The sequence below is a fragment of the Rhinopithecus roxellana genome, chromosome 14 (assembly GCF_007565055.1).
Source record: "Rhinopithecus roxellana isolate Shanxi Qingling chromosome 14, ASM756505v1, whole genome shotgun sequence".
Taxonomy (NCBI): domain Eukaryota; kingdom Metazoa; phylum Chordata; class Mammalia; order Primates; family Cercopithecidae; genus Rhinopithecus; species Rhinopithecus roxellana.
The window spans coordinates 60,834,498-60,851,029 of NC_044562.1; the positions used below are offsets into that span (position 1 = coordinate 60,834,498).

At 53.8% G+C, this 16,532-nt stretch overlaps 1 protein-coding gene and 1 non-coding gene across 2 annotated transcripts in view; both read right to left on the bottom strand.

The window, feature by feature from the left end:
* Positions 1-15,359, bottom strand: part of RAMP1 (receptor activity modifying protein 1) — a 54,678-nt gene extending 39,319 nt beyond the window's left edge. The window contains exon 1 of the mRNA XM_010357962.2: positions 15,182-15,359. Within this exon, the coding sequence (XP_010356264.1) occupies positions 15,182-15,233 (52 nt within the window). The 5' untranslated portion in view covers positions 15,234-15,359. The remainder of the gene's footprint in view (positions 1-15,181) is intronic.
* Positions 3,659-3,737, bottom strand: LOC115893357. The gene has a single exon (XR_004053369.1). It is a non-coding gene; the product is annotated as a small nucleolar RNA SNORD55/SNORD39 (small nucleolar RNA).
* Positions 15,360-16,532: the final 1,173 nt, after the last annotated feature.

The following is a 16,532-nucleotide window of genomic DNA, read 5'->3' on the forward strand; positions in this document are numbered from 1 at the left end:
TTAAAAAGCCGTGTGCAGAGGTTGCTGGGTAGACGGCTGCATTCCTCGCTCCGCACTTGGCATGTTAAGACAGGAACCTTTCCTCGAGCTGTGCATAAGTTAGGAACTCAGTGTTGCTTGAGGGAGTTCAGAGCAATGGCTTCCCTCTCCACAGCAGGCCAGCGCCCCTGAAAAGAGCATACATAGCAGGCACCCCAAAGGTGGAGGGCCCCTCAAGCAAAGTGACAGGGTGGGGACAGAACTACGGGGCAGCCGGGCCCCCCATAGGGGACCCCTGGACACTGCTCATCAGACGTTTGGACGAAGGAGACAAGGGGCATAGAGCTGATGGGTCTCAGACTCAGCAAATGCACTTGACGTCCGTGTTTGCTCTGTGCCACATGGGGCAGGAAAGGCCAGTTCTGTGGCTGTGTATTTTAGGTTTGTAGAGAGAGAAGCTCAGACCCCATCACTGTCCTCCTCCCAGCTGGGGTGGTGGCTAAACGGAGAGTGCAGGTCGGGTTCTAGGACAAGTTCATGCAAATTCCTGAAGCCTCCCTGCTCCCTCCCAGCAGCCAGTCCAGGATGCTGATAGCTTCAGCTCACAGGCCATGTCCTGGCCTAAGTCCCTTACATCCATTAGCCTATTTATTTTGAGACAGGGTCTTGCTCTGTTGCCCAGGCTGGAGTGCAGCAGCACAATCATGGCTTACTGCAGTCTTGATCTCCTTGGGCTTAGGCGATCCTTCCACCTCAGCCTCCTGAGTACCCGGGACCAGAGGCACATGCCACCACACCCGGCTAATTTTTCTATTTTTTGTAGAGATGGGGTTTCGCCACGTTGCCCAGGCTGGTCTTGAACTCCTGGGCACCGTCCCACCTCAGTCTCCCAAAGTTCTGGGATTACAGGTGTGAGCCATGGTGCCTGGCCACTATTAGCCTATTTAATCCTCGCAACTAACCCTTATGGCAGGGACAGAGGAGCTCAGACAGGTTAAGAGTCACACAGCCCAGGAGTGGTAGAGCCCAGATGCAATCCCTGGCACGCTTATCTCAGAACACGTGGGAGGCATGACGAGGTCAGTGACCTCTTGCGGAGACCCCAACAGCAGCCCCAAAGGCTGTGGGTGACCCGTGTCTGTGGAGGCCCTGAGACCCTGGGCCAGGAGCCCCGGCTGAAGGCAGGCTTCCTCAGGGTGTCTGCCTCCCTCAGGCTTCCCAGGAGTGGCTTCGGGGGCTCTCACTGGGCACACGTGAGTCCCACCACCTGGACAGTCACCTGGCCACTCCACACTAGTGCCCAGCAGTACAGGGGCCCTGGGAGACTGGGTGTGTGGCCATCGTCACTGCCACTGAGTGGGCGACTTTTGCGAAGGGGCATGGACTGAAGAGAGCACGAGGTGCCTCTGGCAGCACTAGGGCAGGCTGAGAACAGGCTGCCAAGCTGCCTCTCCTCCCCGTGCGAGGCCCTCCAGGGCTGAGGGGCTGGCATTGTCCATCTAAGCGCAGGCTCGATCCACACTCAATCCTGAAGCCCCCGCTGAGAACCGCTACCGTCCTTAAGACATGGACGATACCATCGCAGGAGGGCGGAAAGATGGTCATGACTGTAGTAAACTATTCTCAGCATCTCTCCTTTCAAAGAAGCCTATATTTTTTCTCTTCTAAAACACACCTTTATTGAAGTATAGTTTATATACCACAGATTTACCCATTTTATACAGACAATTCAATGATTTTTAGTAGATTCACGAAGTTGTACAACCATCACCATATCTAGCGGTTTTCTTTCTTTATTTTTTTTGAGACAGGGTGTCATTCTGCTGCCCAGGTTGGAGTGCACTGGTACTCTCTTGGCTCACCGCAGCCTTGACTTCCTGGGCTTAAAGAAGCCTGTTTTTGCATACATTTTATAACACATAGCGCAGTGGCACAGGGGTCTAATTTATAAGCAAATTCCGGAGGAGCATGTCCAGATTGTCTTACTGGCAGGGGCAGGAACAAGAGACTTGGGGACGACTGTTCCAAAGGGTGAAAGTACCCAGGGCCCAAAGGAGTTGGGGCAGGGGTGTGGTGGAGGAACCCGGAGCTCCCCAGCCCACAGAAACACCTGCTCCTGCCTCCCTGATGTCTGGCTCTCCCGAACAGGGCCCCTTCAGTTGCCACGATCTGTCCCTGGTGGGTTGCGAGGCCTCTGCCCCTGGTGAGCGTCTGCTCCCTGCATGGCCTGGTCCGTTTCAGGCATGCGAGTGCCTGCATGAGGTGTCATCCACAGCCTGGCATTTCCTGTGTGGCCGGGATATCTCCCCAGTGCTTCCCTCCAGGTCAAACGACATCCTCTAGAGTGAAAGCACTCAGCTGTCTGAGCTCCCCCTCTCCCTGCCCCTGCTCTGTCTAAAGTCCTGTCTCTCTAGGGGTCAGCTGGCTGAAGCCCCAAGGTGCTCTCCTTCCTCCAGCAAGACCCTCTCATTCCAACTTCTCAAGCCCAGGCTGAGAAACTCCCCGCCATCCGCTGACACCTCTGAGCATCCAGTGCCGGGGCGGTTGCGAGAAGAGGAAAGGTCCTTGGGGTCGTGGGCCAGGGCCGGGCCGTTCCCCTCCCACGCACACAGCTGCTTACCCCGCCAAAGGCTCCACCAAGTAGATTCTCCTCCACCTGTCACCTGATTTTGGTCCTCAAAGATAGCAAAGCACTGCATTCCAGCCCACCGTCCCCTCTCTTGTGCCCCGACGAAGTGCCTGCTTTGTGCCAGAGGGGGGTGCTGTGCACAGTTCTTTGTTCCTGTCTTGCGTCTGTGTTGCCCACTCTTACTGGGAATGCCCAGGCCCTTCCAAGTCCTCACTCAGATAACTGTGGCAGCCTCCAGCCTCACCTCCAACCTCAGGAACCTGGTGGCAGACCCCTGACTGCACACAGCACCCTCCATCCTCCTCCCCAGCCTTGGTCCTGTCTACGACTGCCACTCAGTAAAATTCTATGCATTGTCAATAGGCACTCCTCATTTCTGAAGTTGACAAGCCAAGAAATCCTCATTTTTTTTTTAAGTCATAAAATGAAACACAGGTTGAACTAAAAATATACTGTCTACCTTCCAAATTACCAGAGAAGAACAAGGAAAATACAGACCTGGAGAAAAATTAGGAAGCCCCAGTAAGTATTAAGAAAAGAAAATGGAAAATAAGATGTCAGAAGAGCTCCAAGCTTACTCCTTGAAGCCAGAAAGGCGGGTGAGCAGCATCAGGGTGCCGCGTGGGCCAGGCCCTGCCACCACCCCCACCGAGGCCTGGAGAGTCCTCAGGCTGGGACATGGGTGCTCCCATACCGCCCCGTCCTGTAGATCAGAGCTGCACGGGACGGGAAGTGGCCTGCCCCGGTCACCAGGCCCTCAGGGCAGGCGCCGGGATTTGGTAAACAACATTAATATGTCCCTAAAACCCACAATAAAACCGGATGCTAAACCAGGTCAAAGAGCTAAGTGACTCAGGGGAACATCCAAAAGATGGGTGGCGGGACATGACACAGGAAAAAGACTAGACAATGAGAAACCACCATGTTGTCCCTGACAAAGCTGCTGCTGTCCACGTATGAAGTAACGAATGGCTCTTCATTCCTGTTAGAATGGCCACCTTCGAAAACAAAATCACAAATTTTGCCAAGGCTGTGGAGACGGTTTTCTTTGCCGGCTCGGCTCTCCAAGTTTGGCTTCCCCACCGTGTGTCGGGGAGCCGGCAGCGTGGCAGAGGCAGCCTCACACGGCCCCTGAGAACCTGAGCCTTGTGCACTGCTGGTGGGAACGCACAATGCCACAGCCACGAGGGAAACGCGGTGGCGGTTCCTCAAAACATTAAACACAGAACCACCTGATGATCCAGCAATCCCACTTCTGGGCATATGCCCAAAGGAATTGGAAGCAGGGTCTCAAAGAGACATCTGCACGCCCATGTTCACAGCAGACTGATTCACAGCAGCCAGAGGTGGAAGTAGCCCAGGTGTCCATGGACGAATGCACAAACACAAGGCGGTCTAGCCACAACAGTGGAATATTACTCGGCCTTCAAAAGGAAGGAAATTCCGACTCACACTACAACACGGAAGAACCTTAAGGACATCAGGCTAAGTGAAATGAGCCAGTTACAAAGGAACAAATGCTGTATGATTCCACTTATACAGGTTCCTAGAGTAGTCGGATTCACAGACAGAAAGTAGAATCGTGGGTCCAGGGGCTGGGGGAGGTGGTAAATCAGCAGGAGGTTACAGTTTAACTGGGACAAGTCTCAGTTTTGCAAAATGAGAAAAGTTCTGGAGATGGATAGTGGCGATGGTTGTACAGCAGTGTGAGTGTGCTTAGTGGCACAGAACTGTACACTTAAATATAGGTAAGATGGTACATTTTATGTTGTGTATACTTTACCGCAATTAAAAAAGCCTGACTGGGACAGAGGTTATGCTATAAGAAGTCACTACAAAGCTGTGACTGTCAGGGTCACATATGGAATCCCCCATCTTCTCCCCTGCACAGAACGCACAGCGACATGTGCCCAGGGAAAGCAGGCAGGATCACAAACACAGTGCAGGGTTTTCCCACAATGTGCACAGATGGGGAAGACGAAAATAAGGATATGGAGGCCCTAAGTATTAAATTTAATATGATGCCTAGGATGGATGCATAAAAACACCACACTCCTCCCATGGGCTTATGGGTCATTTACAACAGGAAAAATTTGCAAGACAAGAAAGAACCCGCAATGCACACTAAGCTGTGGTTGTGGTTCCTGTTCTGCCCCAACCACAGTGCAATAAAACCAGCAATGAGTATCGGGAGAGAAACCAAAAAGCCCGAGCCCCTGAGATTTGTCAAAACTTGCTTCCAAACAATTCACGTGCTACAGAGGACACAGAAACCACAAACACAGAGAATCCAGAAAATAACAAGGAGCACAAGGCAGAGGAAAAGTCGGGGGATCCAGCCAAGTTGCCAAGCAGAGAACTGATGACGTTTCATTCCCACGCCAGAGAGAACAAAAACAAATGCGTTGGGCATTCAGGAAAAAGTGCCGAATAAGTAAACTCAAGAACTGGTTTTTCTGGGGGGGGGGAGGTGGGCAGGAATCAGTGGGGAAGAGACTAATCACAGATTAACCACTGTCCATTCTGATCAAGAAATAACATGAAAATACAAAGTCACAAAATTGCACTGAAAAGGACAAATGTTCACAGATGTAGAGGGAATTAGAAAAATAATTGTCCACATAATGATATGTTGGATAAAATGAACAATTTCAGAGGAAAATGTAAGACAACATCATTGCTACAAGACACAGAAAACCCCAGCCGGGAGCAGTGGCTCACGCCTGTAATCCCAGCACTTTGGGAGGCCGAGGCAGGTGGATCACCTGAGATCAGGAGTTTGAGACCAGCCTGGCCAACATGGCGAAACCCTATCTCTACTAAAAATACAAAAATTAGCTGGGCGTGGTGGCGGGCACCTGTAATCCCAGCTACCTGAGAGACTGAGGCAGGAGAATCGTTTGAACTTGGGAGGTAGAGGTTGCAGTGAGCCGAGATCACACCACTGCACTCCAGCCTGGGCGATAGAGCGAGACTCCGTCCAAAAAAAAAAAAAAAAAGGAAAACCCAAAGGGACCAATAACACCAGAAAGATTCTGAAAAGGTTGCCAATTATCTATACCATGAAAAGGAACCTGGCCACGGTGTAGATCTTCAAGGAACTGCTTATTTCCATCACCTTGACTGTCCTAGCACACAGGGAAAGAATAAAGGTCCACAACCCGTATCTTGGGAAGAAAACCCAATGCTGGTAATAAAACGCCTAAGGGAAAGTACAGAGCAAGCTCACTCAGGAAGAACGAAGCCACACTTAGAACAAACAGTGGCCCACAGACACCCGAGGCTGCGGAAAGGCTGCACAGGAATGAAGGAACACTCCATTCATCCCAGAAACATGGTAGGTTTGCAGTCTCTGACCACTTCTCCTGTGTCAGAGCCTCGCCAGTGCCAGCGGCCTGCCAGCACCGAGGCAATGCCCAGCTGGGAGGGTTGCTGCGTTACATCGAACGGTTCTTCCTTCACATGACAAAAGCTTACTTTATACACGGGAAGAAGACGCATTCTCCATCCCTCTCCCACCCCCACCCCTGCAAAAATACAATGAAAAAGCACCTGGCCGGCTGGGTGCGGTGGCTCATGCCTGTAATCCCAGCTCTTTGGGAGGCTGAGGTGGGCGGATCACAAGGTCAGGAGATCAAGACCATCCTGGCTAACACAGTGAAACCCCGTCTCTACTAAAAAAAAAATACAAAAAATTAGCTGGGTGCGGTGGTGGGTGCCTGTAGTCCCAGTTACTTGGGAGGCTAAGGCGGGAGAATGGCAAGAACCCAGGAGGCAGAGCTTGCAGTGAACTGAGATTGCACCACTGCACTCCAGCCTGGGCGACAGAGTGAGACACTGTCTCAAAAAAAAAAAAAAAAAAAAAAAAAAAAAAAAAAAGCATCTGGCCCCAAAGGAGAAAGACAGAAGGTTTCAGGTGTTAATTCTTGACCACATGGTTCTGAACTGTGGGTCACCTATATGAAGCTTTTCTTCTGCCTCTGCTGCCACTGAGACAGCAAGACCAACCCCTCCTCTTCCTTCTCCTTCTTGGCCTCCTCAACATGAAGACCTTATGATGATCCACTTACACTTCATGAAAAGTATATATATTTTCTGTGGGTTTTTCTTTTTGAGATGGGATCTCACTCTGTCGCCCACGCTGGATTGCAGTGGTGTGATCTTGGTTCATTGCAACCTCCACCCCCTGGGCTCAAGCGATCCTCCCACCTTGGCCTCCCAAAGTGCAAGGATTACAGGCGTGAGCCACCATGCTGGGTCTAATTTTCTTAATAACACTTGCTTTTCTCTAGCTTACTTTATTCTAAGAATACAGTATAGGCCGGGCACAGTGGCTCACGCCTGTAATCCCAGCACTTCGGGAAGCCAAGATGAGTGGATCACTTGAGGTTGGGAGTTTGAGACCAGCCTGGCCAACATAGTGAAACCCCACCTCCACCAAAAATACAAAAATTAGCTGGGCATGGTAGTGGGCACCTATAATCTGAGCTACTGGAGAGGCCGAGGTAGGAAAATTGCTTGAACCCGGGAGTCAGAGGTTGTGGTGAGTCAAGATCGCATCACTGTGCTACAGCCTGGGCAAAAGAGGGAGACTCAGTCTCAAAAAAAGAAAAAAAAAAAAAAAGAATATAGTATACATACTTGTAACATACAAAATATGGGTTAATCGACTGATAATGTTGTCAGTAAGGCTTCTGCGCAATAGTAGGCTATTAGTAGTTAAGCTTTTGGGGAGTCAAGAGCTACACTCGAATTTCTGACCATGTCGGGGGTTGGCGCCCCACCCCTGCTTTGTTCAAGGGTCACTTGTATTGTCATCACCAGTAGCAAAGGAAGGCAGCTGCTGTCACTCCCCTACTCGGCAGTGAGTCGCTCTCCAACACAGTAAGACTGGAGAACAAAACACAGAAAACTGTGAAGAGGCGGCAGGACCACCCTAGGTTACGGGCGACCTTATGACCAGCCTGAAAAAGCCAAGCAGGAAGCAAAACAACTGAAATAAAAAAATAGGCACAGGGTGACAACAGTCACCAAACAAACTCGCAGAAGGGGAGCTTCCTCCTAGCCGGCAACGACCAGCTAGAAAATAAACTGGGGGAAAATATCCCACTCACCGTCATGGCCAAAAAGCACCAGATTCCTAGACACTGAATGAGTCATCTGCAGGAGAAACGAAATCTCTGTGGAAGGGCCTGGATGCAGATGTGGGGGTGGAAAAACAGACCGCTGTTTCTTGAGCCGGTGGTCTTGATTTAACCCTCCCTGACCAGTTAATACTTTCAGTGCAACTACCATGAAAATCCCCCAAATATTTAGCCATTGATAAAAATTGCTAGGAAATGAAGGTAAATTCCAGATGCATCAAAGGTTTGCGTATTTAAAACCATAAGGCACTGGAGGAAACCTCCATAGGCATGCATGGTCTCTGGTTTCACCTCCTCGCTGCCTCCTAAGGGCAGCTTTCGCTGCTGCCGCTTCCGCAAAGGACCCTGCCATCTGCCTCCCCCAGCCACCCAAAGGACCCTGCCATCTGCCTCCCCCAGCCACCCAAAGGACCCTGCCATCTGCCTCCCCCAGCCACCCAAAGGACCCTGCCATCTGCCTCCCCCAGCCACCCAAAGGACCCTGCCATCTGCCTCCCCCAGCCACCCAAAGGACCCTGCCATCTGCCTCCCCCAGCCACCCAAAGGACCCTGCCATCTGCCTCCCCCAGTCACCTAAAGGACCCTGCCATCTGCCTCCCCCAGCCACCCAAAGGACCCTGCCATCTGCCTCCCCCAGCCACCCAAAGGACCCTGCCATCTGCCTCCCCCAGTCACCCAAAGGACCCTGCCATCTGCCTCCCCCAGCCACCCAAAGGACCCTGCCATCTGCCTCCCCCAGCCACCCAAAGGACCCTGCCATCTGCCTCCCCCAGCCACCCAAAGGACCCTGCCATCTGCCTCCCCCAACCACCAATCACATCAAGGTACCCAGTGGTGCCTGGGGCCTGTTTCCTTCTCTGTCCTCCCTGGCCATCCTCTCTGGCCAGTCACTAGGAGCCTGGGCCTGTGTCCACCCACTCTTACTGGCCACCCCTCCAAGCAAGGATTTGACATCGTCCAGGCCCTGCTGCTGCCAGAAACACCTATCTTGGCCATACCTCTTTCTGAGCCCTAGATTTGCACAGACTCCTGCCTGTGTACCATCACCCCTCAGCATCCAAGGGGAACGCTGAACCCCATGTGGCTGCTGAGGATGGGGCTGCCAGGTGCAGCAAATGACAGGATGCCTTGTGAAATCTGCATCTCAGAGAAACGGTGGTTTTTGATATATGTCCCCGATACTGTATGAGACAGGCTTATACTCCTTGTTTATCTGAAATTCCAGTTTGCCTGGGGCTCCCATGTTTCCTGGCAGCCCTGGCTGTGGCCTGCGATGTCATCTCCCCTCCCCTACCTTCCCCTGCCCTCCTCTCCTCTTCTCCCCTGCCCGCCCCTCCCCTCCTCTCCTCTCTTCTCCCCTGCCCTGCCCTTCCTGCTCCCCCAGGAGCTCTGCCAGGTGCTGTTCTTCATTCCTCAGTGCTCACTTCCTGCATCCAGGCCCAGGGACTGGAGTCCATCGCTTTCGCCTCTGGGACTCCCTGCAACCCTCCCACTCTTATCCTTGCCTGGCCTCCTGCCCATGCTGGGGGCCACAGCTGAGGGTTCCTTTAAACCACACCTTCTGTCCTGTCACCCCCTTTAATGTCCTTCAAGGTTTTCCCACTGCCCTAGGAATGAGATCTGAATCCTTAGAGAATGGGTCCTTCCTCCAGCACCAGCTTCAGCTCAAACCCCTCTTCCCCACCATGCTTCAGTCAAAAAGGCTTCTAGGAACTTCCAAAAAGCAGGGCCTCTGCACAACCGTCCTTGCCCTCTGCCCTCTGACTGTGCTGCTGCTGCTCCTCAGGGCTCTGCTCCGTGGTCTCCTGTTTATTCCTGCTGCATTTAAGTGGCACCACATGTCTAGATGGTTGACATGCAGCAGGGCTGCCCCGCCTTGGCACTGTGGACATTTGGTGTGGGATCATCCTCTGGGGGGTTGCCCTGGGTTGTGTGTAGGACACCCTACCATAGCAGGCTGCTCTGCACCCCTGGCCTCTGCCCTTCTGAGTACTGACCTGTGCATCCCACGTGAGAGTCCTGACCCTCTGTATCCCACGTGTGTGAGAGTCCTGACCCCCGTGTATCCCACGTGTGTGAAAGTCCTGACCCCATGTGTCCCACGTGTGTGAGAGTCCTGACCCCCGTGTATCCCACGTGTGTGAAAGTCCTGACCCCATGTGTCCCACGTGTGTGAGAGTCCTGACCCCGTGCGTCCCACGTGTGTGAGTCCTGACCCCGTGCGTCTCACGTGTGTGAGTCCTGACCCTGTGCGTCCCACGTGTGTGAGGTGGCAGATGGGTGTTTCCAGGAGAACGGTGCAGTGCTTTCCCTGCACTCCCTCATCCGTCCACCTCTCCCGCTTCCCTCTCACAACTGTCTCCTTCAGAGGCAAGAAAATCCCTGCAGAGAGAGCCCAGCCGGGTGTCAGTCACCAAGCGTCCGCTGAAGAGGCAGTGCTTTCTAGGCCTCTTCCACTCCCGGCCTGGGGCCAGGGTACCCGACAGCGGCAGGCCTTACGAGGCAAACACTTGCATGGTTGGGCAAAACACTGACTTCTCCTCCCAGGTGGTGTCAGACTCAAGACAGTCCTTCCTGAGACTCGTGTGGGGGTATGTGGTCTGGGAGAACGGGGGCAGGGCTTCCTGGGCCAGCTGTACCCCACCCCCTGGAGTGAGCTGGCCCAGGCCATGGGCCAGGTCACTCTGCCTCCCCTCCTTCCCCCATGGTTTTCCAGAACTCTCAGCTAATTCAGGAGCTGCTTCCTCGGAGCCAAGGCATGGGGGCCTGAACATGGCATGTGTGGGGGTGACACCAACATACCCTGAGGGTCTGTTGGGGGCACCCCTGTCCCTGGGGTGGTGGGTGGGGTGGGGGTTCTGGGAGGCTGGGCATTGCCCCTATGAGGGGTGGAGGTGGTGCTAACCCTGGTGCAGGGCAGAGTGGACGGCCAGGGCCTGGGGTTTCGGGGTTCTGGTTCTTGGTCCCAGAAAATCCACCGTGTGACTGCACGTGGGAGGGAGTGAAGCACTCTTGAAGCACGGTGAGGAGTCACTGAGACAGCTGAGAACGCAGAGTCGGCAGGGCTGTGACTCAGGCCCATCGCCCTGCACCCTGCCACGTCTGGGGGGCTGCGACTCAGGCCCATAGCCCTGCACCCCTGCCACGTCTGGGGGGCTGTGACTCAGGCCCATAGCCCTGCACCCTGCCACGTCTGGGGGGCTGTGACTCAGGCCCATAGCCCTGCACCCCTGCCACGTCTGGGGGGCTGCGACTCAGGCCCATGGCCCTGCACCCTGCCACGTCTGGGGGGCTGCGACTCAGGCCCATGGCCCTGCACCCTGCCACGTCTGGGGGGCTGCGACTCAGGCCCATGGCCCTGCACCCTGCCACGTCTGGGGGGCTGCGACTCAGGCCCATGGCCCTGCACCCCTGCCACGTCTGGGGGGCTGCGACTCAGGCCCATAGCCCTGCACCCCAGCCACGTCTGGCTAGTGTGTCCCCGTGGACCCTGCTCCAAGAAAGCCACCCAGAACCCGTGATTTAAAAGATGGTTAAAGTGATGCCTTTTGGATGCCGCAGAAATTACTGAAATAAACCATCTTAGGAAAAAAATATTTTTCCTGAACACAAGAACATCATTCGGTGAAGTGAGCACGATTTTGTTTGGGCTGGGAGCTCTCCTATGGTGGCCATGTTGATGCACCCTCCTCAACAAGGAGAAACAGGTCCTCCGGGAACATCACCCAGCTGGGGGTCCTCCTGTTCCGGAGCGGAGAGGGCTGGGGACAAGGACATCCCTCGGGGGTTCGTGTGTCTGCTGTGGGATGTGTCAGAGGTAAGCAGGGGGTATGGCAGGCTGGGAACTGGACAGTGCCCTGGCAGCCCCATCTCTGCCTCTTCATTTGTCACCTAGAAACTGATGGGCGGGGTAGTGGACACATGGTCCAGCAAATGCTGGAGCCACCGGGGCCACTAAAGCCCGGGCTTCCCTGTCCCCTTCCCAGCTCCCACTGTCTTCCTGGCTGCAGCGCCTCCTCCTTCAGGAGGCCCCCCTGGGTCCCCAGTGGAGGAGGAGGCTGTTAGGCAGGATTCCCACAGTCCCCCACGTACGCCATTCTGGGAGCCCCGAGCCTGCTGTCTACCAGACACCGTCCCTGCAAGGGACAGACACCCATCTCAAACGTTATGGGTCACATGATGGAAATGTGTACCCCATGAGCTCGATCTAGGGGCTCAAAAGGCGTCAGGAGGGCTCTGTCTGTGTCACCGACAGGTGCTCCCCCGTGGCTCACAGGGTAGACTGTGGCAGCCCCACTCAGATCCAGCCTGGAGGAAAGACACAGTTTTTCCCCGTGGTTCCAGCAGAACACTGACTGTCCAGCCTGCGGCCAGTCTCCTCCCTGGGACCATCTGGATGGCCAGGCCTGGCTCAGGGCCCACTGAGGGCCAGCCCACCATACCACAAGGACCATCAGGAAAGAGGGGTTCTAGGCCTGAGTTGGGGGCGGGGGCACTGTCAGGCAAGCCTGAGGGGCTTCACTCTCTGGGCTCAGCATTTCCACTGGAATTCACACTACACATGGCACCTGCATCACACAGTCAGCCAGATGCCAGTTGTAACCGATTAGAAGCTAAGAAATGGGTGCATTCTAGGGAGAAAAATCAGGACAGACTTTTCCAACTAGCCTTAAGTAAAGATTCCACCTCAAACACTTCCCGGAGCTGAATCTACCATTCGCACTGCGGATAGAAATGTTTCTCAAGGGCCCTGGCCTTGGACTGGCAATAGGCACACTGACAGGCATGCGCCTATGGAAGGAAGATAAAAATCCAGAAATTTCCTCCTGCAGCTAAACACACAGAGAGGGTAAACAAACACACTGGGTTGATTAGCAAATAAGAATCCTTCAGATTTGGACTTTGGCATGAGAACTGTGTCCAGATTTAAAACCACATGGCATCTGAAGCAGTCACATAGCATTTCCTGTGATGTCCCCGTCATTCCAATTCTACTTGTATTTATATAAAGTCATATATTTCAATTAATGTTGCAGCCATTAAAAAACCCCTAGCTCCCACATGACAGACAAGGCCAGGCATGCGTTTCCCAGGACAGATGACGGAGTTCATGTGTGACAGCACCAGCCGGCACTCCCTGAGTGAAGATGGACTCAAAACACCAGGCGCTTCTAACGCATCCTTCTTTCCTGATTAACAAACAGCTTTTCGGTGTCTATACATATACCTTTAAGGATGCATGTAGAGTCTCCTGTAAACAGAAGAGTACACAGGATGCTCAGAGGGAAAAGAACTATATATGGATCCTAAGTTTTTTTTTTTTTTTTCTGAGACAGAGTTTCACTCTTACACTCAGGCTGGAGTGCAGTGGCATCTCAGCTCACTGCAACCTCTGTCTTCCGAGTTCAAGCAATTCTCCTGCCTCAGCCTCCCAAGTAGCTGGGATTACAGGTGCCTGCCACCACGCCTGGCTAATTTTTTTGTATTTTTTAGTAGAGATGGGGTTTCACCATGTTGGCCAGGCTGGTCTCAAATTCCTCACCTCAGGTGATTCACCCACCTCAGCCTCCCAAAGTGCTGGGATTACAGGCGTGAGCCACCATTCCTGGCCGGATGGTGAGATTCTTAATAACTACCTAAGACAAATAACTTGATTGTAAAATTGTCACAGATAAGTTCTCAAACCTGTAAACTAGAGTACTTTAAAAAAAATTCCATGTTGCCATTCTGGGTAGCAAAATCTTCATCACCAAGGAGATCTGGCTAGTGCTGCAGCTTGGGAAGGAAACAGCCTGTGCTCAGTAATTCTACTAATTACAGCTGGGCTCCAATGACATTCATTTACTGATAACCTCATAAAGTTGTGTCTGTTCTTCCAAGATATAACATTAGCCAGGCCACTCAAAATAATGTTAAAATTACAGGACTTTGGACTTTCGGCAGAACATGACTAGTTTTCTTGATAAACAAGTAAGGTCTTTATATGTGATTGTGACATAGTGTTTTATTTACACAAGCTTTAGGGGGTGCAGCCTCTGGACACTAGTAAAGAATATTTATTTATTTGGTTATTTATATGAAAAATATTCCACAAGCCAGCTCTCTGCCTTGCTAACAAAGAAATGTTTGTTTCTTAGGAAACAAAAACAGTGAAGGCCATGTCAAGCCAAATGGAGAGAATAAAATTACTCTGAGATTTTGCTTTCCACGCAACTTCAGCCAAAACTCTAAAGTGGCAAGACCCGCTTTCAGATTATATTATATTGGCCTCTGAGGATTCTAGGCAGATCTGGCACCCCTTGGAGAGGTTTACAAATAGGGACCAGAAATCCACGGCTCCCAAGAAGCCCTGGCCCCTCTCCTTGCTGGGGCACGAACTGCTCCTCCAGCTACAAAAACAGCGCCGGTGGTCACTGCTTGCCCAGTGCCAGTGCCAAGGGGTCTTGTGCGGCAGGTGCCTCTGACCAACATCACTGTTTCTGGGGAAAGGCCGCACATACCAGAAGCAACTGCTCCGGCCTTCCCAGGGGCACTGGGTTCTCCCATGCCAGGAACCTATTACGTTTCCGTTAAAAGGGAGGTAAATACACGGAATAATGCAATAACCAAAGCGGCTTAGAAGGGGCTTGAGTTAGCATTTTAGGAACACATTACAGACAAGGGAAGTGAACAGGACCGTTTCTTGCTGAGTGTCTGGCCAGTTCCTGTGGCCATTGGGCTGTTGATAATCTCCACTTCTCTCTCCAAGTGGAAAGCCAAACATGTTCCACCACTTCACCAAGGGACCCGTCCTTCTTCAAATTTCTATTAGCTAAAAGTGCCAACTTAACAAGCAAACCAAAAGAAAAAAGAAAAAAAAAAAAAAAAAGCGATGGAAATGTCCCAAAAAGACATGATTTGCAAACAAGCAACTGCTGAATGCGACAGATTGTCAGTGTTGACTAATTTCCATACAAACGGGTTGTGGTTCTGATTCCCGAACACTGCGTCTTCTGCAAGGTGCCTGCCTGCAGGTTTTGCAACGCGGGACGGCCTAGGGAAGGGAGCCTGCGCTGGCGGTCACTGCGGCGCACAGCCTGAGAAACGGAGGTGCGGGGCTGGGGAACCCCGCGTTCTTTTTTTCCTTCTGAAAACAAGTTCTCCAATGTGCAGGGCTGACTTGCCCCAAGCTTTTCAGAACGCCCGCTCCCCGACGTCCCCAAAGCCGCCCCTTCCCCAACGAGAAGCGCAACCTTGGTCCGCGCCCTCCGCCTCTCCTGTGCCCTGGGGCCTCCAGCCTGGAACCGGGGCAGCCCGCGTTCAAGGGCAGCAGATCCGTGCGCCCGCGGCGTCCGCTCCCCCTCTCCCCCCGCCCCTCCCCTTCTCTCCCCTAGAGGACACCGGCTGGCCGGGGGACGGGAGCTCGACCGGGACCCCCGGCCCTACTCACCCAGGAGCAGCCAGAGGCCGCGCTGCGGGAGGCGGCACAGGGCCCGGGCCATGGTGCACAGCGGTGCCAAGCCGAGTCCGCTCGCCCCGCGCCCCGCTGAGGACTGAGCCCGCCGCCGCGCCGGCCCGGAGGAGACGCGCCGGGGGCGGGACGGGCGCGGGCGCTGTGGGAGGCGGCGGCCGCGCGGACCGGCCCACTGCGGCTCCCCGGGTGGGTGCCAGGGCTGGGGGCGCCCAGGGCTGAGAAAACCTTGCAGGGGGGCCGCGCGGGCGTCTCCAGGCCCCTCCCGGGGGGCGGCACACTTGGGCTCCGAGGGATGACTCCTGAAATGTTCTCCGAGCAAATAAACACTTTTTAAACTAGGAAGGGTCTCCTAGACGACTCAGCGTGAGCAGCATCTTGGTTTCCACCTGGGGATCTTCCCCTCCTCCTCCTCCGAGGTCCTCGGCATGCCTGCCTGGTGTTTGCCTTGCAAAAGGCTAAGATCTCCCAGCTGTAGCTACCTCTCCGCCCAGGTGCAGGCGCTGGGAGCGTTGGGGGCAAAACTCGCCGCCGCGCCTGGCGAGACCCGTAGTAACCCAAAATGGCGCACACTTACCAGGCCCTGGAATGCTGCTCCAGATCTGCAGGATGAGTGGGTGGGCAGAGGCGGGGACAGCACGGCAGGTGAACAGAAGCCGTGGGGCTGGAGGGAACAGGGTTCTTTAGGGGGATTGAGATGGCCTGGGGGTCTTGCTGTTGATGGATAGCGAGAGCCTGGCAGGAGGCTGTGAGGGCCTGGCCAGAGTCCTTAGAGACGTGGTTTGCTTTGGGGGCAGTCACTCTGGCAGCTGCATGGAGAACTGATGGGGGATCTTGGGTACATTCGTTTATGTAAAGTGGTGAGAGGAGGGCGCTCTGGAGATGGGCTGGGGAAGCCTGGGGAGGAGCAGGTTCTGGGAGGCACAGGCCTGGCCTCTCAGGGCATTACTGGTGGCTGGATTTCACTTGCAATGGTTCCTTCTTGTATTATCCTGTTCCAATAACTTAGCAACAGTAAATTTATACTTGCGCTAAGGAATGCACCATTGCCCTTGGAGGGGGAAGAATCACCACCCTGGTGCTGCAGCCACAGCTGTCTCTTTTGTGGTGGAAGCTGCGAGCACACAGCATTGCTGAGTGACCAACGTTTCCTCCTAGGAAAGGGAACAGTCTGTGGCTGAGAGGCTGCTGCCACCTGCAGTAAGCTCAGAGAAGGGGAGACAGCTGACAGCGAGGTCATCCACAGGTTCTTCTAACACAGGCTGGGAGGGCACTCAGGGCCAGCATGCCTACCACCTGCGCGGGGGCCCCAAGTGTTCTGAGAGGGGTC